The sequence below is a fragment of the Stegostoma tigrinum genome, chromosome 16 (genome assembly GCF_030684315.1).
Source record: "Stegostoma tigrinum isolate sSteTig4 chromosome 16, sSteTig4.hap1, whole genome shotgun sequence".
NCBI classification, from domain to species: domain Eukaryota; kingdom Metazoa; phylum Chordata; class Chondrichthyes; order Orectolobiformes; family Stegostomatidae; genus Stegostoma; species Stegostoma tigrinum.
The window spans coordinates 39,563,156-39,585,399 of NC_081369.1; the positions used below are offsets into that span (position 1 = coordinate 39,563,156).

A 22,244-nucleotide genomic window follows, 5' to 3' on the forward strand; every position below is an offset into this window, starting at 1 on the left:
TTACTAACTGTATCCTTTCTTCTGACAACCTGGCAAAAATGCACTAGTATTGTGATGTAACAATGCATAGTGTTTTTGTTTCAGTATATTTAGCCTCCTGACATTACCGACATCAGTAATGCAAGTGGGCAGGAAAATACAACATTACTTTTGCGATGCAAACATCCTATTTGTTTTCTTTGCTGTGGTGTGTAAGTGGCATTAATATACTTGTTCTTTGTCACGTACTGTCATTTGGGCTCAGTTGATAGTACGGTTTCAGCTCTGAAAGTCATATGTTCATGTTTACTGCATGATTTAAATACAATCTAAATGAACGTTTCAGCATATTGCTGAAGAAGTGGTGTATTGTTTTGGTGGATAAAAATTAAACTTAGGCTCAGTTGGCCTTTCAGAATTCCAATGGTACTACTTTTGAAGAACAGGTAAGTTTTCCTAGTTCCCTAGCCAATATACAGTCAACTCAACAAAACAGCTGTACTGATATTTATCTTTGCTATTTGTGAGTCAGTGTCCCTGTACATGCCTGCCCACACAAAATGTTATTGCTACAAGTTAGCTCTTTTCTCTCTTTTTTGCTTCTTTTTCTTCACTCAGATTGTCTTTCTTTTCTGTCTGTTGCTTTGTGCAGACTGATATGTGCAGTTTCTTTCCGTTTGTAGCAAACATTACGCTCAGTTTCGTGGAGGATCTTACTGGTGGGAATTAGAAAAATGTTCCTTTTCGGACATCAGTTGCAACCATCACAGGTTCTTGGGTCAGCTGAGGAGGTTAGATGCAGATTTGAGACCCCTATCTTCTGCCACATCAACGTGCCTCACTGTCAACTTGAATACCTTCCTACAGAGTGTGAAACTGAAACTTTCCTGTAGATGAGTAGTATACCAATTTGGTCCATTTACTATTCCATCATAAAGGGAAGCCCAATGTCAAGTTTGATTTAAATCACTTTAAATTTTCTTGGACAAAAGAATGGGTGGTGGTCAAGATAAGAGAGATCAATATGCAGTTCATTTCAAGAGAATAATATATCATGCTCATGACCATTTGGGGATATTCAAATAAATTTGTAACTAATTGCATGAATTGTTTTCTTGTAGCTTGAAGATTTTATTTAGTTACTAGTCGGATGTTATTTTACAAGCTGATATTCATATTTTATTTTAAATAATACTGAGCACAATTATTATTTTTAATTATTAGGAAAAGCTAGTAGTTTCATGTGAACAAGAAATTCTACGAGTACACTGTCGAGCAGCAAGGACAATAGCAAACCAAGCAGTACCGTTTAGTGCCTGCACAATGTTGCTTGACTCTGAGGTTTACAACATGCCATCAGAAAGCCAGGTTAGTGCAAAATATTTAATCTACCTATTTTTATTTTGAGATTCATTTTGTGCATTGAAATGTCATGATGTTTGTGAAAACAGCACATGCTCTTACTTGATGGCCAAGTATTAAATAATAAGCCATACAAAGAGTTATATAGCACAGAAACAGACTTTGACCATTTGTATTTTTTGTACCATAACTGCAACATTGGTATAAATATAAAAATTGATAGAGGATATTTATAAATATTACTTGTTTATGTATGAAGAAATAACTGCATCTATCCCATGGAGGTAAATAGCCTAGATACACTTGTTCAGTCAATTTCACCAGGTAATCTATTCAATGTCCTTGAATGAAAAACATTCCCTACACAGAATTGTTTTCTTCTTGCTCACATACAGCAGAAAAAGTTTATGGTTTGCTTCATTGTGATGTGTGTGTTTTATCTTGCTGGCTAAAAGGTTTGAACGATGCTATGAAAAATCGTTCAATTTATGAACAAATGTACATGCATGGGAATTCAGCATTGATCTGCAATTTGTGTTGTTTCAATCACCTTGCCTGTAGTATTTGTCTATTAGTGATTTCGCTCCTGACATTGGCATTCACTGATTAAACCTCCTTAACAAATTCAGAACATTAAGAAGCAGTTGGTTTTTGTAAGAAAAATGATCTTGCATTTGGTAATATTTATATACAGAAGCGGTTTTGTTTAAGTTTGGATATAAAATATAAATCACTTTATTGATCGCACTATGACGCAAATCTCATGCATAACTAAGCAATACTAATTGTTTGAAATGTTACTAAGTAGACAGGAAAATTTTAAGAGAACAATAAAAGAAGAGCAAGCAATGAAATTGCCAAAATAATTCATCTGTCATTTTGTTTGTGTTCAGTTAGTATATGAAGAAATGTGTCGTACCAAAAAAAGCCTTAAAAAGTCTAAATTCATAAAATGAAAATTTATACAGTTAATTTTCTATGTCCTGTTTAGAATTTTGTCTAATTTGCCAACGGAGGTGTATTCTCTCTCAAGGTCCAGAGATTTCAGATTTTCTTTTTCTTGTAATTTGCTCTTAGCCACTGGGCCTTTGTTACCCATGTTTTTCACATTTCTGACCGTGTTTTATTGACCTTAATGTTGACACTAATACTGCCACAAAATATTCCAATTTTAGTTAGTAAAATGTTTTGTGGAGACTGTGGTTCTGTTCCTATTACAGACAGGCCAGTCTTGTCATTTTTAATTAGCTGTAGAAGGGCCAATTCCATAAAGATTTCTTAGTAAATATAATAACTATTTCAAATGTTTCTCTACAGAAAGGGTCCTTATGCAAAATTTTGTCTTTAAAATGAAAACGTTCTGGAAATCTGCCACTCTGAATTGCCGCTCATAGCAAACACCTTTTGAAAGCATGTTTGTTGAGCCATTTCCTCTCCTTTGTATGGGATTCTAATTTTAAAACATTTTTTGTTTGAATTGTTCGGCCATTTTGTGCTTGCAGCTCCGTCTTTAATTGCATATTCCAAGATAACAATTAATGTATTAACCAACACTATTCCATTGGAATTATATTGTATTGTAAGCACGTGCCTTATTAGAACATCGCACCCATTCCTGTGCTGTGTTGTTCTTCGGCCCACAATGTTGTACCAATCATGACACCAAATTAAACTAATCCATTTTGCCTGCCCTTGGTCCATGTCCCTCGATTCCTTGCATATTCATGTGTTTATCTAAAGGTCTCTTGTATGCCCCTATCGTATCTGCCTCCACCATCACCCCTGGCAGCGCATTCCAGACTCCTCCTATTCCCTATGCAAAAAAAAATGCCCCTCACATCGCCTTTGAACTTGCCCCCTCTCATCTTAAATGCATATCCCCTAGTTTTAGATATCCCAACTCTGGGAGAACGATTCTGACCATCACCCCTATTAATGCATCTCACCCCTATTAATGCATCTCATAACTTTATAGAATTCTATTGTGTCTTTTCTTAGCCGCCACCGATCCAGAGAAAACAACTCCAGTTTTTCTGGCCTCTCCTTATAGCTCATAACCTCTCGTCCAGGCAGTATCCTGGTAAACTACTTCTGCATCCTCTCCAAAGCATTCACACCCTTTCTGTAACGTGATGACCAGAATTGAACACAATACTCCAAATGTGACCTGGCCAAAATCTTATAAAGCGGCAACATGATATCCTGATTCTTGTACCTCTGACCAATAAATGCAAGCATGTCATATGCCTTCTTTACCACCCTGTCTACTTGTGTGGCCACTTTCAGGGAGCTATGGGCTTGAACCTCAAAGATCTTTCTGCACATTAATGCTGTTCTGGGTCCTGCCATTAGTTGTATACTTTTCTTAACAGTTGATCCCCCCAAAATGCGGCACCTCTCGCTTAACCTGGATTAAACATCGTTTGTCATTTCTTCGCCCATATCTGCAATTGATCTATAGCTTGCTGTATCCTTTGAAAACCTTCTATACTATCCACAACTCCACCATCTGCAAGCATACTAACCCACTCATCTACATTTTCTTCCGAGCCATTTTGTATATCACAAACGGTAGAGGCCCCAATACAGATCCCTGTGAACACCATTAGTCATGGACATCCAGCATAAAAAACACCCTTTCACCACTACTCTTTGCCTTCTATGGGCAAGCCAATTCTGAATCCCATGCATTTTAATCTTCTGGATGACTCTACTGTGAGGGACCTTGTCAAAGCCTGACTGAAATTCATGTGGACAGCAACACTGCTGAATGCTCATCCGTCACCTTTGTCACCACCTTGAAAAATGTTAGTAAGACATGACCTACCCTACACAGTCATGTTGACTGTCCCTAATTAGGCCATGCTTTTCCAAACGTGCACAAATCCTATCCCTAAAGATTCTCTCCAATAGCTTCCCAACCACCGATGTCAGCCTCACCAGTCTGTAGTTTCCTGGATTTTCTCTGTTCCTCTGTTCAAAAAGGGAAATAATGTTAGCTACTCACCAATCCCCTCGCAGGTTAATAAGGATACAGAAATCTTGGTCAAGACCCCAGCAATCTCCTCTGTTTTGTCTCTCAACAACCTGGGGTAGATACCATCAGGCCTTTGGGACTTATCCACTTTAATGTTCTTCAACAGACCCAACACCATTTCCTCCTCCTTGTGAAAATTCCCTCGAATACTAGCATGCTCCACACAAATCTCAGTATCCTCCATATCCTTTTGGATGAATACTGATACAAAGTACTCTTTAGGATCTCACCCTCATCCTCTGCCTCCAAGCACAAGTTGCCTCCTTTATTCTTGAGTGGTCCTAACTTTCCCATGTTATCCTCTTGCTTTTAATGTATCTGTAGAATGCCTTGGGATTCTCTTTAACCCTGCTTGCCAAGGTCATTTCGTGGTCCGTTTTTGCTGTTCTAGTTCTCTGCTTGAGTTATTTTCTGCTTTCCTTATATTCATCATGGGCCCTGTCTGATTTTAGCTTCCTAAACCTTACGTAGGCTTCTTTCTTCCTATTGACTAAATTCACAACCCCTCTTTTTGTCCAGGGGTCGGATACCTTGCCATCCTTGTCATTCCTGCTTACTGCAACATGCTGATCCTGAACTCATCAACAGGCCCTTAAACAATTCCCACATGTCAAATGTGGACTTCCCTGATAACGGCTCCTCCTAATTAACGCTCCCTAGCTTCTGCCTCATACTGAGGTATTTTACCCTTCCCCAGTTTAATACCTTGCCACAAGGTCCTAACTTGTCCTTATTCATAGCTATCTTAAAATTTAAGGAGGTGTAATCACTGTTTCCAAAATGCTCTCCCACTGAAAGGTCAGTCACCTGGACAGGCTCATTAGCTCACACGAGGTGCAATATGGCCCCTCCACCTAGTTGAACTATCCAGGTACTGTTTTAAGAAACTGTCTTGGATGCTCTTAACAAATTCTGACCCCTCCTAAGCCTCTTGTAGGAGACTTCAGGCAAAATTGGGCAAGTTAAAGTCACCCACTATGACGACTCTGTTTTTAATGCATCTTTCCATAATGTGACTTCATATTTGTGCCTCAGTATCTTGGTGGCTGTTGACAAGCCTATTAATATAAATCTATCTGAGTGTTTGCACCCATCTTAATTTTGAGCCCTACCCATATTGCTTCAGTGGATGAGCTCTGCACTCTGTCCTTTGGGTGCAGATGTGACATTCTCCCTGATTAATAATGCAACTCCTCCACCTCTTTTACTGTCCTCTCTAACTCGTCTGAAACAGTGAAACCCTGGACTGTTGAGCAGCCAGTCCTGTCTCCTCTCAACCAAGTCTCAGCAATGGCCACAATACCATAGTCCCATGTACTGATCCAGCTCAAGCTCATCTGCCTTACCTATAATCAGAGATAATGGGAACTGCAGATGCTGGAGATTCCAAGATAATAAAATGTGAGGCTGGATGAACACAGCAGGCCAAGCAGCATCTCAGGAGCACAATGCTTGGCCTGCTGTGTTCATCCAGCCTCACATTTTATTGCCTTACCTATAATACTCCTTGTGTTGAAATAAACACGCTTCAGCCCATTAAAATCATTGCATTCATTTACCTTTCACTGCCTATCCTTCCTTTCAGATTTACAGATCCTAACATGTGCCTTCCCTTCAATCCCTTCACTTGCTGACCTACTGCTCTGGTCCCAGCCACCTGCTCTAATTTAAACCCTCCTGCGTAGCCCTAGCAAACCTCCCTTGTGAGGATATTGGTTCCCCTCCAGTTTAAGTGCAACTGTCCCTCTTGAACAGGTCATCCCTGCCCTCTGCACCAACTCCTTAGCCACACATTCATCTGTCCTATCTTTCTATTTGTTGCCTCACTTGCACGTGGTACTAACCCAGAGAATACTACCCTGGAGGTCCTGCTTTTCAGTCTCTTTTCTAACTCTCTGTACTCACTCCACAGGACCCCATCTCTCTTCCTGTCATTGGTACCAAATGTGCACAATGACCCAGTCTGGCTGCTCACCCACCACCTGAGTAATTTTGTGCAACTGCTCAGAAACGTCCTTGATCCTGGCACCATGGAGGCAACACACCATCCTAGAGTGTCAAATGTGGCCACAAACACTTGTCTATGCCCCTAACAAGTGAGTCTCCTACTACTATCATTCACTTGAATCTTGCTCAACCCTGCCGTAGCCAGCTGTGGTGCCACAGGGTTGGCCAGTACTGTTATACTCCTCTGAGAGGCTATTCCCTGACCCCCCCACCCACCCACCCACCCACCAACCAAACAATATCCGAAACAACATACCAGTTGCAGAGGAAAATAGGCACAGGAGAGCCCTGCACTACCTGCATGCATGTCCTTGCAGTCACCATCTATCTGACTGAACCTGTGGTGTGACCACCTCCACTTGACTAGAGTCTATCACACACACACATTGCCCCCTGTGTGTCCAACTGCCACTCCAGCCAAACCACACAGTCTGTAAGAAGCTGCAGCTGGTCACACTTACTGCAGACATTCATCAGGGACATAAGACTGCTCCCTGTTCTGCTACATCTGGCAGGAAGACCACACGATTGCTCTAACTGCCATCTTTGCCCCTTTACACAACGAAAGACAAAAGAATCTTAACTTGCCTTTACTTTCCTCACCTTACTGAAGCCCAGTATTCACCTATGCCTGCACCTTACACCAATCAGCAGTTTTAACTGGTTAATTAAATTACAATGCATTAGTCTGGAAGGTGAAAAATTTCAGATGTACGACCTAGTTTTAATGTGCTGTTATAACTGATCTATTTGCAAACAAATTAATAATATTATCAAAGATGTAGGTAAGCAATGTATAACATCAAGTAATTCTTTAAAATGATATCAAATTTTAGGGTTTCTTCACATAGAAGTCTACTATCCAGAAAAGCTGCTTTCAGCTTTATTATTTTTTTGAATAGGAATTGACTGTTGAGGTAAAACAACTTTGATTTTTCTGTTCACCATTGATTATCAGAATGTGTTGTTGGTGAGTGCCCTTACAGTAGGGCTTGTAGATTTCTGTGCATTAAAACAGTAATCACTACAATGTTTAAGCTGTTCAACCAAAAATAACATGTACTTTATAAATTAAATTGTTTTGGAAACTGAGATTGTTTATCCCTGATGTAATAAGAGCATATTTTCATAAATCGCAACAGCAAACATATTGCTACTGTTGATTTTAGAAGAGAAATGTGCAGTGCATTTGTAATCACCAACCACATATTTAAAATAAGTTTCACCAAGTCTATATAGATTGGTATTGAACAACTAAATGCAGACTGCTTTCAGTATCTTTTGTTATCATCTCTTTACATCAAACAAAGTGGATGGACTACTGCAGTGCCTGGTATCGGAATGCCTCTAAAATTATATCTGGTGTATTCCAGCTCCATAATGCCAGTATCTAAATGAATATGTCCATGGATAGTCACAGAAACTGAAGTATGATACTGTCCTTGGGAGTGACTCTCTTTATAGAATTTTTTCCCTCTTGGATCATCTGAAGCTAGTCGTTTCATAAAGGTCAAAGCTAGAAACAACTTACAAAGTTAACTTGCTGGTTCTAATGTTTCAACACTTCACCTCAGTATTTCCCTTACCACACCTCATAGTTCATGGCTGTGTACCTGTCAGACATAGGTCTTCACACCAATCTTGTTGATGCTCAATTGAATGTAACAACATACATCATAACTAGAACCCTCCACTCGCCACTTTCCTGACCACTCATTCCTGCACGTTCCAACACCTCTGGATGGTGACATCCCACAAGAAACTAACTGTATTGCAGTCCACATAACTCTGATGATGACCTCTCCAATTCACCTACTGTTCAACTTCTGTCTCAGCCCTCATGTGAAGCAATCTTCATGAGTAACAACTTTCAGCTGACATCTTTTGATTAAGAAATGGGAAACTCCAGAAGTTTATCAGGATTTCCTTGTGATAAAACCCATCTGTGGATTAGCAGGCTTTGAACTACCATGGCAATAGAGGTTCTTACTAAACAGGTTTAGGACAAGCTAGGGTCCCTGAACAGCCAGCTTCCATTGTTGGGGCCTGATTACAAACCTCTTATGTATTTGTAGTGGGGCAGTAACAATTTGACACATTTCTAAAGAACTGTGCCTGTTTCAACTAACTGGCAGATTAATCTTGCAAAACTGAGCAAATGGGACTCATGTTATCTTTGATGTCGAGGTTCATGAAATAAATGAATAAATTGATTTAATTAAAATTTTCAGTAAGGGTAGGAGAGATAAACCAGGGAATTGCAGGCCATCTCATGTCACTGAAAGGGAAACTATTGGAAACATATTCTGAGCTAGAAAATTATTCTCCATTTAAAAGGGTAAGGTTTGATCAGGGATAGTCAGCATGATTTTGACAGAGGGAGGTCATGCCTAACAAATCTGGTTGAATTTTTTTAGAAGGTGTCCAAGTAGGTCGATGGGTGTGTTGCTGTTGATGACCCCCCCCCTATGGGAGACAGATAAAGAAGCTTGTGGGATCCTGGGTAAAGATGGCAAGTTGGTTCCAAAGTGTGTCATAGTGGTTCAGTGGTTAGCACTGCTGTCTCACAGCACCAGGGACCTGGGTTTGATTCCAGCTTTGGGTGACTGTTTGTGTGGAGCTTGCATGTTCTCCTCATGTCTGCATGGGTTTCTGCCACATGCTCCAGAGTCCAAAGACCTGCACATGAGGCATATTGGCCATGCTGAATTGCCCTGTAGTGTCCAGGGATGTGCAGGCAAGATGGATTAGCCAAGGTATATACAAGGTCACAGTGATAGGGTCTGGGTGGTATGCTGTTTGAAGGGTCAGTACAAACTCAATAACTGGATAGCCTCTTTCTGCACTGTAGGGATACTGTGATTCTATGAAAATTGGCTTTGTGGCTGGTGTTGGTGGTAAAAGGCTCTTTGTGTGACTGGAGTCCAGTGACATACCACAGGAATCGGTGTTGTGACCCTTGTTGAGATATATCTAAAAGATGTCAATGACAATATGGGAAGGATGATAACTAAGTTTGCAGATAACATGAATATTGGCTGGTTGGTTGACCGTGAGGAAGAAGTTCTTTGTTTACAGGAGGATACTAATGGATTGGTCAGATGGGTGGATAAGTGACAGATAGAATTTAAACATTTGGAAGTAGTATTTAGAAAAGGGAGTGCTTGTTCAGTTCCCTGGAAGCAGCTGGGTAGGTTAATACAGTAGCTAAGAAGATATATTTGTGGCTCAAAACAGTTCCTTGTGGGATACACTTGGTCACGTCTATCAATTTGAGTGTCTGAATTTTTACTTTCATCGGCATATACCACCACCTGACCTGTAAGTTCCCTTCTAAGCTGCTCACCATTCTGACATATTCTTTCACCAATCCACATTCATTTGTAGCAAAACTTGAACACCATATCAACTTGTGCACTAAATGGGAAGTAATATTTGTGCCCCATTAATGCCCAGGTAATGATTATCTCCAAAAAGAGAGAATTTATCTACCCTTTGTAATCAATGGCATTATTACCACTGAATATCGTAAGGGTGTGCCATTTGCCAGTAACCTAAATGAACAAGCCCTATAAGTAATGTGACTACAGAAGCAGGAATGCTGTGGCAGGTGAATGATTTGCTGACTCCCTGAAGAATGTCCACTGATTAAAAATCAAAAATCAGGCAGGCTGTCCACTCACATGGATAGTGTAACTCCAACAATGCAAAGTTAACCATCCAGGATAAAAGTAGCCTATTTGACCAGCACCCTATCCATTGCCTTTATTATTCACTCTGCCCCCCTACTTCTGATGCACAGTAGTAGCAACGGTAGGCATTTGCTGCGGCGACTCACCAAGCCTCCTTTGACAAAACTTACTCTACCATTTTTTTCCTCCTTTATTCATTCACAGGGCATCGCTGGCCAGGCAACATTTATTGCCCAGAATGCCGTTGAGTCAACCATAATGCTGTGGGCCTGGAGTCACATCTAGGCCAGAGGATAGCAGTTTCCTTCCCTGAAGGGCATTAGTGAACCAGATGGGTTTTTCTTGACAATCGACAATGGCATGGTCACAGTTAGACTCTTTAATTGCAGATATATTTAATTGAATTCAAATTCCACCACTTGCCATGGTGGGATTCAAAATTGGGTCTGGGTTACTATCCAGTGAAAATACCACTAGGCCATTGCCTCCCCTAATATAATAAAGGCAGAGCATAAATGGAAATCTATGTCATATTTATGTTTGTCCCACCTTACGTCATTAACATAAACTTCAGTTCATTTCTCACCCATGTCTAGTATAGTTTCACTTAAATGCAATGCATTTGCACAATCAAATCAGATTTTCGATCATTGTACTCCTAAATATTTTGCATACTGCAATTGGTGCAAACCCCTGTCCATCATCACTCACACATGTGCCACTCCCACAACTCCAGAAAGTGTTATCCATGTTAGGTTTAGGTGTCCTAATTGAACCTGCTGCAGTCTGTACTTTTCCTATAAGCCAGTCTTATGATACAAGGCCTCCAGTCATAAATCAGTAGTCTGACATTTGCTGAACTATATTTATGATCTCAATAATTTTTAACTGGAGGAATTGAAAAGCACATTAAATGCATTTGTTGAAATAAATATTGCCTCTTGAACAGCTCTTTGGTTATTTGGCCAGTGTAACTTCGTGAAGAGTTGATATGTTGACACAGGTATATCTTCTGGCTTTGTCATGTAGGGGGATGAAAATAAAACGTCTGTGAGGGATCGGTTCAATGCTCGGCAGTTTATTTCGTGGCTACAGGATGTGGATGACAAATATGACAGAATGAAGGTAACTTTTTATTCAATGTAATAACCTAATTCTAGCCCCTTTTTGTGATTCTCATCACAATTTTAAATGCTGCAGTTATGAAAAAGAATTGATGCTCAAAAATGAATTGAGATCAGAAAAGAACGTAGCAAATTGATTAAGAGAAGTGTCATGTACATTTACTAGCTTTAATTGCATCATCTCAAATCTATCTGGTAATATCACAATAAACCAACTTATTATGTTGAGCAAACTAAGAGGTTGAACTCCAACAGAATGAAAATAAAATGTATACATGCATGCAATGCATAGGAGTTAAAAGCAGGTGTAAGCTCCTCCGATCTTTCAAGCCTGCTCTGCTATTCAATAAAGCAAGGGCTGATCGATTTGTGTTCCAGATTCCACATTTCCATCCATTCCTGGAAACTTTTGATTTCTGTAGCTAACAATAATCTATCTCTACTTTACTTTAAATATAATCATTTATCTGCCCCCACTGCCTTCTGAGGCAAAGAGTTCCAAAATATCTGAATTCTCAGGAAAAAAATTCCCCTCATCTCTATCCTAAAAGGAGGCCCCATAATGTAAAAATGATGATACCACATCCTTTGTAAATCCACCTTATTCTACACATTCAGTATCTTACATATTTCATTCAAATCACCCCTTGGCTGTTCTGAAATCTAGTGAAAACAAGCCCGGTCTGATGAACCTTTCCATGGAAAACAATCCACTCATTTCAGGTATATAATACTTCTGTCAATTTGTGACATGTTCTTTCTGTACTAGTTGTGGATTTTGTTCATATCAAGTACCAGTGTCGCATTCGGTAATGTTTCCTGACTCTAGACCGACCCTGATTCCCATGTTCAGCCCTGAATAATCTTGGGTGTTCTATGATCAAATTTATTATCAGTCTAAAGATGGAAATAATTGACTGTCTGTTCTTTCTTACAATATCATTCAACCTGATTGCAATGGCTATCAACAAATTTCTTCCTGTCTTTCTATAAGTAGTTCTAAAAGAGAATGTTTACAGTCAAGAATTCCATAACTTAGAATTTAGTTTTTGGAATTGGACCACCATGTGTCATAGAACATAGAAAAGTACAGCACAGTACAGGCCCTTGGGCCCACGATGTTGTGCCATGGAATAATCCTAAAAGGCAACTTTGTCAAAACTGATTACTGATGAATATAACATTTTGATTTCAGTCATTGATTGGTAAAGCATATTTACATAAGGCTGTGGTCGATAAAATAGGAAATATGCAAAATTTATTAGTGAACCACTATGGTATGCTTCAATGCAGCTGGCAAGGAAGCATTTTCTTGGCCACTAAGTCCTGGGACTTGAACCTGGAGATTCTGCTTCAAAAGCAGTGACACTACCCATTGTACCACCACAAATCAACCTCCCACAAAGCCCCATCTCCTCCAAGTTACCAGAATCAAAAATGAAACCAACAGGATAAAGATACATTGGAAGAAATTTAAATATGTAATATCTTTCCGTGGAGAGTAAATATTCTGCACAGATCTCATTTAACTTTAAAAGCTCATGTTGTTATTGATTGATGGATCTAAATTATTGCCTAATTTAACAAGTTCTATTTTAAAATAAGTGAAAGCAGTGGGCATAGGTGAACTTCATGTTGCAGAAAATCATTTGCTTACCAGTTTCTTGAAATAATAGATTTCTTTTTCTTGACAGACATGCTTATTAATGCGGCAACAGCATGAGTCAGCTGCATTGAATGCAGTCCAACGAATGGAATGGCAGCTAAAAGTGCAGGATCTTGACCCAGCCGGACACAAGTCCTTGTGTGTCAGTGAGGTCCCTTCCTTCTATGTGCCAATGGTTGATGTGAATGATGACTTTGTGCTTCTGCCAGCATGACAGTGTTAACATGTAATTGATAACAATGCGTGGCACAAAGAAGGATACTTCCCAAAGGAACGTTAGTTCAAGTTTATTTTTCTTTTAAATCCTTAAGTGCTGCTTGCTAATGATTCCCTGTTTCATGAGGAGGAAGCATCATTTAAACTATATTGCACTTTTCACAGATTTTAGATATCACTTCTGCAGGGAAGAAGGATGTCAAGATAGGTCAGTGGTTCAGATGTAATGAGACTTAAGCAATTACAGCCTGCAAGCTAAATGGGGAAGTAGCAGGCCGAAAGTTATATACCCATGTTGAAGAGCAGAACAGTAAGATTCAGCATACTGTGCTTGCTGACATACCAGTGACCTTAATCATTTTTTTGCAGGAGAGAGGCAGTCATTATTCAGTAATTTGTGTTGAAGTTGTAATTTCAGTTCCACTGTAAAGAACTGTTGGGAAAAGGAGTACCGGTTTTGCATACCTCTTCAATTGTAGACAATGTCAGCTGATCAAATTTTCACAAAATGCGTTCAGATTTAAATGTCATTTATCAAAATACAGGCCACAACTCTGAAAGCAAGACTTTAAGTGCATTCTGAATCAAGTTATCAGTTTGAAGATCACAATCATTTTATTTCAAAGGGAAAGAGATGTAACATTTTCAGTCATCTAGTAACTTCCCATCATGCCCTTTATGTGCATTCTCATCCACAATTGGTCATGTGACATTAAGTCTACTTGTTGGCTGCAGTTCTGTTACTCCTGAGAACAAAAGTACCTCGAGGCATAGAAGTCCTGTGGAAGAAGTGATTTTATGATACGGCACTGTGTATGTTGTTTCCCTCTTTCCCCCCACCCCCCCCCCCCCAACTCATTATCCCTACTTTAATTCTTGGGCATTCATTGTTTCTCTGGCAGAGAGCATCACTTGACACTACAGAGCCAATGCTTAAAAAGTATATCCCTAAATGCTGTACAGTTTTTATATGCGTTAACCAGTGTACAATGATGGCAATGGCTGCCTTTAGATAATTTATTTTGCCACACATTACTGCACAGTTGTAAATAACTCCTCATTCTGTAATATCATTTTTCAGAGCTAAATGTAAAAAAAACCTCACTATGTACAGTTTTTTTAGATGGCACTTTCATTTCAGTTTGGAAAATGGGCCAAAAAATTGAAATGCTCATTGTTTTACTGCTAAGCATTTGGAAAGTTGCATCCTTGCAATGAAACAGAATTTTGTTATGGCTGCAACAAATTTGGTTACTCAAAAATTTTACACTATGTTGCTAGTGTGGAGCAGATCCTTCAACTTTATTATTAAACTGTGCAGTTTCTTTGCTAAATGTTTACATATAGGTAAAACTGTTGCACAGTAACTTTAAAAAGAAGCACTGATTCTGATTTAGCAGATAAAAAGTTTGAGGACAAATGTCACATTAGTCACCCAATGTAAAATGCACACTGGGTATTTGAAATATTATTTCTGCCTTTGTGAGGCGTATGTATACCCAGCAGGAAATTTGTTACTCAATACTACAGCATTTTCAATTTTATTTTATTCAGTTTAAGGAACAGAGGTTGTATAATTCGTAAGATACTAATTCTTACTAAAATGTCATGACCAGAACAGGGAATAATCTGGTTAAGCACCAGTAAGTTTTATTAACATAATCATAATAATCAGAATAAAGGAGCATTTTTTTAAAAAAGATGAGTACCTATATATAAAACTCTTAGTAAAGAAGCATAGCCATCCTTTAAAAAGTGTATCTTTTGCATGCAAGACTGGATTTCAAACCTCTGACACAATTTAGAACTGCTGAAGAAAATAAAAATCCTCACATTATTGGACATCAGTGGATATGAAATATACTTTTGACTTGGGCAAGTTATTTGTCCTTCAGATCTAAAGAGAAACCTATACTTATAACTGGCTGTGAATTTTTACTGTACAATTACAGTACCTCACCAATAAATCTTGGAAGTATACATTCAGGTACGTGCAAACTGGTTCAAAGCAAGTTCAGGATCGAAGTCAGAATTAATTTGGCAATTCAGAAAGTGGCTAATCCCCGGAATCATCATAAGTTGCATAGTAGAGGCAGACCTCTCTAAATGCTGTCTGGGAAGAACATCTCTGTAAATGCAAGAGCTATGCAGATGAACTGGTTTCTATTATCTGTACTTGCCTCTGGTAAATGTATATATCTGCAGAACTTGTCAAAGGATATTTGCTGTATCACATTTCCCTGTTTATAGATTTGTTACGGGCTTTATCATTTTTTTTTCTTAACCCCACTCAGTCCATACTTATTGTTTTTAGCTGAATTGTGAGCTGTCACATGTAGGTTTTGGTTTACAATATGGTTGAACATTTAAGATGGAAGTTTTAAAAAGAGGGAATGATATAACTAATGTGCAGTTTGAAAAACAGCCCAGTGTTGCTCACCCTGTAAGTGCTGGACAGCCGGCAGTTCTCATTGTAGCTGCTGGTTATTTTTCTGCCATGGCATTTTAATTATCATAATTTGAGTTTTTAATTAAGTGAGCTAATGTTATAATCAATGAGTTTGTGGTGAATTTTTAAGTTGCTGCAGAAATACATACACCAGTTATCCTCAGAATTTTAAATCTAAACGTCATACATTTTTAAATTCAGTGTGATTGTTGAAGAAAATTTCTACACGTATCAAATATTTTAACTTATTCAGAACAGTGAAAGATAATTAGAACACATCTACTATATTTGTGTTTGTAAATCACAGCAGTTATCCAATTATGCAGCAGGCGCAGTTCTTCAATGTGTCCACATGGTGGCAATGTGCTGAAATAGTATTTTAAAACCAACCCTCGTTTTCCAAACGTAATAAATCTGGTGTTTTCCTTGCAAATACCTTTACATTTAATGGAAAGATTAAGATGCGTTTGTGCTGTGCGAGCTGGCTTTTAGTAGTATGTAAATCCGACTTTTTTTAGGTTTACTAAGGGCATTATATTATTTCTTAATAAAAATTGAACTATTATGTATTTTGAACTACCTGATTACTCTGGTTCATTCACAATATTAAATTGTTTTTTTTTAACATACTTACATATGCAGAATGTCCTTCAGTTAGTGCCTGGAAATAATTGAAATTTTATCTGGGTAATTATTAAGTAGAAAGTTTAAAACTTCAGTAAGAAAAGTATTTTTGATCGTTTACACTAACCTCAATATCCAATTCCTCTTCTGTACTGTATTTTGATCGGTTGTACTTTTTGTTTCTTTTTGGAGAGTAAATGTATTATAAGTCAGATGTTTGTTATCTCTAATGTTAGCAGTTGAACTGCGCGCATTGTGTACCACTTTTAGCAACTGGACTTCTTAAATGTAGGGCTCAAACAGTGGAGCAAACACATCTATTTCTAAAGACCAACAGACTGACGATATATTAAAAAAAACTGTAATACTTTTGTAACAATTGGATACAATGCAACCAAATTAAAATGTATGTTGAACTTCAGCTAATATTAACCTGTAACCTTTCTCTCTCTACCCTCTCAAAATTCGTTTTGAATGTAAAATCATTTTCGTGGACCAGTCAACAAATTATTCCTGAATAAAGTAAGCAACTCCTTGTCATATTAAATCACATTTCCATTCAGTTTAGGACTACCCCTCTTCCAAACTATCTCTGCCCTTTTGACTTACATAATTTAATGTTTTCACTCCTAAGGGTGTGTAGGATTTAGCAATTTTGTGTGTTCAAACTACAATAACTATTTTCTTTGCACCATCTTCAAACATGTTGCCATTTCTTGAGGATGTCATTCTTTCTGACCCGGCACTGAGAAAAATTACCTGATTCTTCTGAGTTAATTCTAGGAATAACCATTATACAACTGGCAACGGTTGCAGTTTCATGTATGATTTGACGCCATTTTTGTGCTGCTTTAATATTCCTCCTTTTGCTTTATCCAACAACTTTTTTTGTAATCTCTCCACCCCCCACTCACTGTACTGTATTCCATTTCTGTATTGTTTATGGCATTTTTAAATCTACAGTCTTGTATGTCATTGGCTGGTGACTATCGAGCATCAAATATTGCATGTAATGTCACCTTGCTTGTATGGAATGTGTGATGTCACTATCAAATATATTGTTGGGCACGGAATGAGAATGATACTAGATAACAAGTAATGACAATTGGAAATTCTTTATGCTAGTTAAAATATTGTTTGAGCCCTACTTTATCGCTAAGAATAATATTGTTCATTAAGCGTGGAAAATTGTTCTTAGCAGAGATGTGCAAAAAGCTTGTATTTCCTGTCATGGTCACTCAATTTTGTAATGTGGATCTCTACCACAGTACTGCCCATACCCGTCTTCCAAGTATAAAACAACTTTTTAAAGCATCCTACAGTTCATTTTAAAAAGCAGTGCTAGTTCATGATAGAAGGAAAAATTAAAAATGTGACTAATGATCTTTGGATTAAACTGGATTTTCTTTAGCCACCTTAGTTTTGCCTATAATTATTAGCTTGACTCTTGATCATACACTCTGTAACTTTAAATGAAAATTAATGTCTCATCTGGTATGTGAATCAATGCCCTCAGCTGCACTTGTTGTTGTAAGAAACAATTTATGATAAAGATATATACACAATAGGCATTTTTTAAAGTTACTGAATCTTCCATATTTTCTTTCTCATTGTTCCCATTATTGTTCCTATGTTTGTGTAAGTAACAGTAATGGACTGTGGAACAGCATAGTATAGTTCTCATCTGTTGCATGGTGATTGGGAGTTAAAGCTTTCTGTAAAAGGAAGAATGAAGATGGAAAGCATTTGAGTTGAAGTCTTTTGTGTACCATCTCTTTCTGGGTGCCCAATGATGAAATTTTGAGGTTAAATGTATCATGATAGAAATAGTTGTTAAACCTTCCATAATGTAACTGCCATGTTAATATTTGCAGAATTGCTGATATTTTGCTGAGAATACCTTTGTTTTGTACACATGGATTAGTTATGTCTGTACATCCTTTTAAACAATTAGTTTCGAAATCAGCAAATGTTACATTGAGATGTGAGTCTGTAAAGACTGTGAGAAAGCTGTACAAATATCTTTCATTAAGTACAAAAGTATGGAACATTCTGATTCTTTGTTTAGTCTCTCAAAGATGAGACTTGGCTCCAAGTATTTCAAACACTAAGAGCATATTGGGAATTATTAAAAAGCCCAGTATTGTCAATTACCCAGACTAAAATTTTAATGTGACCAACAATGATGGTCCAAAAATTTTGCACACCTCTAGTTAATAGGGCAATGAACTTTTTTTCTTTCTCTGACACCTGTGGTAAATGGATTGAAGTCTCAGATGTGTAAATGTTCTTGCATTTGTATGAGACATTGTACATAGCTGTAAATAACACATAGGTTCACACCCTCTTCTTTGTAATAGTAAACTGTGTAGAATGTGTTTTTTCTGAAAAACAAGTGGCAAACGTGCCATCGGTGATGTAATGATGTAATTTTTTGTACATTGTAGGTTAATTGTGTACATATTGTTTGGCAGTCTGCTGCTGCTGCAGTACTGTTACTAGCTGTATGAGTTCCTGCAAAACAAATGTTATTTTCTACAGTTGCATGTACAGAGAGAAGAGAGATGCTGTTGTCCCTCAAAAATTATGTTCGTAAATAAATGAAAAGAAATCACTTGGTTTTTGTTTTTGTCACTGTAAAACTGCCTTACTCTGTCTGCTGACTAAACCCTATTAATTTAATCTTCAAATGCTGAGCATTTTCATTTGATCTTTTTAATTAGTTAAAGTTTGCTTTTGAAGTAATTCAAAATAATCAAATGCAACTTTGAGTTTCCTATGCATAGGCTTTGATTTAGTTTCCAATCTGAAAATATTGTTCACTGGACCGTACTAAGTTTGTTTTTTTAATAACATACTAGTATAAGGCACACAGCCTCCATATGTTTGAATGACCCTTTTATGTATCATCTCAAAAAAACTGCAGATTTTTCTGGCCATTATTGTTATTCATTTGAAAACGTATCATAGATTTTGCTTCATGTAATCAAACTAGACATAAACATAATTAATGGGGGGGGGGGGGGGTGAAGAATAGTTTAGCTTTGCTTTGTTTGAAAAGTGAACTCCAATTGGCAGTACACATTTAGTGTTCCTGTTTTACAAGTAAGAAATGTATGAAAAGAATTTACAAGTGAGAAAGTAATGGTAGACTATTTCTTACTTGCATCGTAGTTCTTATTCTAATGGTTCTTCCACGATCAATATTCTACAATAGGAAGCTCCATAATTTTGGCCAGTTCACATTGAAGGAATGGGAATAGGAGATGGTAGCAACATTTAAGGTTTGTAAGTTGGCCAACTTTTGAAACAAGTTGGATAATTATAACCAGTAAGTTTATTTTGTGATAATTTTAAAACTGTGAATTAATCTTGACACTGGCTTTCGATATTCTCACATTTGTTTTCCAAGACACACAATTAGTATTTCCTTATATTCTTATTTACATTGTTTTCCTGAATCTGTTACTCAAAACATGCTTCAGAGACCTAGACCACAAATACAAAATTATGTGCAATGGAAGATAACCTTCCTATTCCCCCGTAACAAAAGGTGCCCAAAGTAATGAGGGAGAAAACAAACAGCATAACCTAGCATGTAATATAAAAATAGACTGTAAGAATGTCTTTAAATAAATGAAAAGCCTCAGAGAAGCCAGTGAACATGGCCTGTGTAGAGAATTAGGCATAACAATCACTAGAGAAAAGTGCTTGGGAAATTAAAGGGGACAAAGGTTTGTATTTGCCCAGACCTGTTCAATTCATTCTAGAACTTGAAAGAAAGGACCGACAAAGAAATGAGCGCACTAGTTGTAATCTCCCAATAATCCTTAGATGAGATGGAAAACTGCTAATGTTTCACCCTTTATTCAAGAGGGGGAAGCCAACAATTAACTATAGGTCAGTTAGCTGATATTGGGAGCATCTTAAGAGTCTGTTATAAAGGACGTAATGGCATAACATTTAGAAATACAATCTAATGAAAGATGTCATGGCTTCATGATGGGAAAATCATGCCTGACAAATTTATTAGAATTTTCTGAGGAGCTAAACAAATAGCATAAAAGAGAACCCATGAATCTAATATTTACACAAGGCATTTGAGAAGGTACCAAATAAAAGGCTACTTTAAGTAACAGCCCATGTTGCTGGGGATAGCATTTTTTTTTCTTTCATTCATGGGATGAGGACGTCGCTAATTAGGCCAGTTGAGAGTCAACCACATTGTTGTGGGTCCAGAATCACATGTAGGCTAGGTCAGGTAAGGATTGCAGTTTCCTTCCCTGAAGGACATTAGTGAACCAGATGGGATCTTTTTTGGCAATCAACAATGTATTCATGGTCATCATTAGACTCTTAAATTCCAGATTTTTAGATAATTTAAATTCCACCATCTGGCGTGGCGGGATTTAAATCCACGTCTCCAGAACATTATATTTACACGGTTAGAAGACACGGTTGCATAAAGGAAGAATTTACAAGATGCCAACTTGTAACTGTTGGAGTGTCACAGTAATTAGTGTTGGGGCTGTACGTAAAAATTGACTTGTATGACAAAACAAATACAGTATAGCCAAGAAAACAGATGACACAAAAATAGGGGAGACGAGGATGACTGGGTATACAGTGGGATATAGACAGGCTTGTGGACAAAAACTATACAAAGCACACGTCAGTCCACACCTGAAATACCTTGAATAGTTCTGGTCCCCTTATTTCAGGAAAGCATTAAATTGGAGGTAGTCCAGATAGGGTTTGCGTAGATTGATTCCAGGATGTAAAGGGATTTTTTTGTATGAGTGGATGTTAAGCAGATTGGGCCTGTGCTCATTGGAGTTTAGAAGAATGAGAGGAGGCATTATTGCAATGTGAGATTTTTAGGGGATTTGACAAGGAAATGTCAAAAAAAAAGATTTCACTGTGTGTGTGAAAAGTGTAGGATTAGAGGGCATTGTCTCAAAATGAAGGTTTGCCCTTTTAAGAGAAATGAGGAATTGTTAATCAGTGAGTGAATTGAGGAATAAGGAAATGACAGGAAAGTGTAATTGAGTATTAGATCAGCCATGGTCTGATTTAATGGTGGAGCAGACTCCAAACTGAAAAGCCTATTTCTGCTCCTACATCATGTGTTCTTTTAGAATAATACAGTACAGAACGGACTCATTGAGTCTAAACCACCAAAGCTACTTTAAATCTACATTTGTCCCACTTTCCAGCACTTGGCCCATAACTTTGAATGTTATATGACACTAAGTGCTCATCCAAGTACTTTTCAAAGATTGAGGTTACCTGCCTCAACTATCCACCCAGGCAGTGCATTCCAGTCACCCATCACCCCCAGGTGCAAAAAGATTCCCTCAATTTCTTTCTTAATCTTTCACCTTGCCTTTAAACTGTGCCTCTTGTCATTGACCTTTCAACTAAGGGAAACAGTTACTTTCCATCTGTCCTGTCCATGCCCTGTGTATTCTTTTACACCTCTCAATATACCCTTCAAAACTTGTCTGCTCCAAAGAAAACCCTTCATCAATAGCTGTTTTGTCCAGCAGGACACTTCCAAGGTATTGGAATTGTTTAACGGTCTCCAATGCCTCCCTCTTGACCCCGATGACTCGGGATTTGGTTACAGGCAACAATTTCCAGTTCCCTTCTCCATAACCTATCCTCCTTCCAAAAATCTTCTGATGACAGCAAGCATGGTTAAAACTACAGCAGTAGCAATGGATGTAATCCATTTTTGATCAGATAAGTGGGAACTGTCTTGGGGTAACTCTTGTAGCTGAGTACTTAAGCCATGTCTTCTACCTCTGTATGTAAATCTGCCACCTACAACAAAAGAAAATTTAACCATCTTCTCTAGACATGCACATCACCCACATCTTCAGCAAATGCAGTCCAGTGTGAATCCGCCACTATCAACATCCAAGGTGTTACCATTGGCTAGAAAATTACAGGTCAGAGGCTGGGAACTTTGAAATAAATAACTTGTGTCTTGACTGACAGGTCAGGAGTGTGATGGAGTACTCTCCATTTGTCTGGATCAATGTGATTCCAAAAGTACTTAAGGCTGGTAAACGATCCACCACCA

At 38.0% G+C, this 22,244-nt stretch overlaps 1 protein-coding gene across 4 annotated transcripts in view; it reads left to right on the top strand.

The window, feature by feature from the left end:
* The window catches only part of ankrd11 (ankyrin repeat domain 11), a 171,110-nt gene extending 152,320 nt beyond the window's left edge, over positions 1–18,790 (top strand). For all 4 annotated transcript variants that reach the window (XM_048546263.2, XM_048546262.2, XM_048546264.2 and 1 more), the window contains 3 exons: positions 1,204–1,347; positions 11,107–11,202; positions 12,896–18,790. In XM_048546263.2, coding sequence (XP_048402220.1) covers positions 1,204–1,347; positions 11,107–11,202; positions 12,896–13,081 — 426 coding nt within the window. In that variant the 3' untranslated portion in view covers positions 13,082–18,790. The remainder of the gene's footprint in view (positions 1–1,203; positions 1,348–11,106; positions 11,203–12,895) is intronic.
* Positions 18,791–22,244: the final 3,454 nt, after the last annotated feature.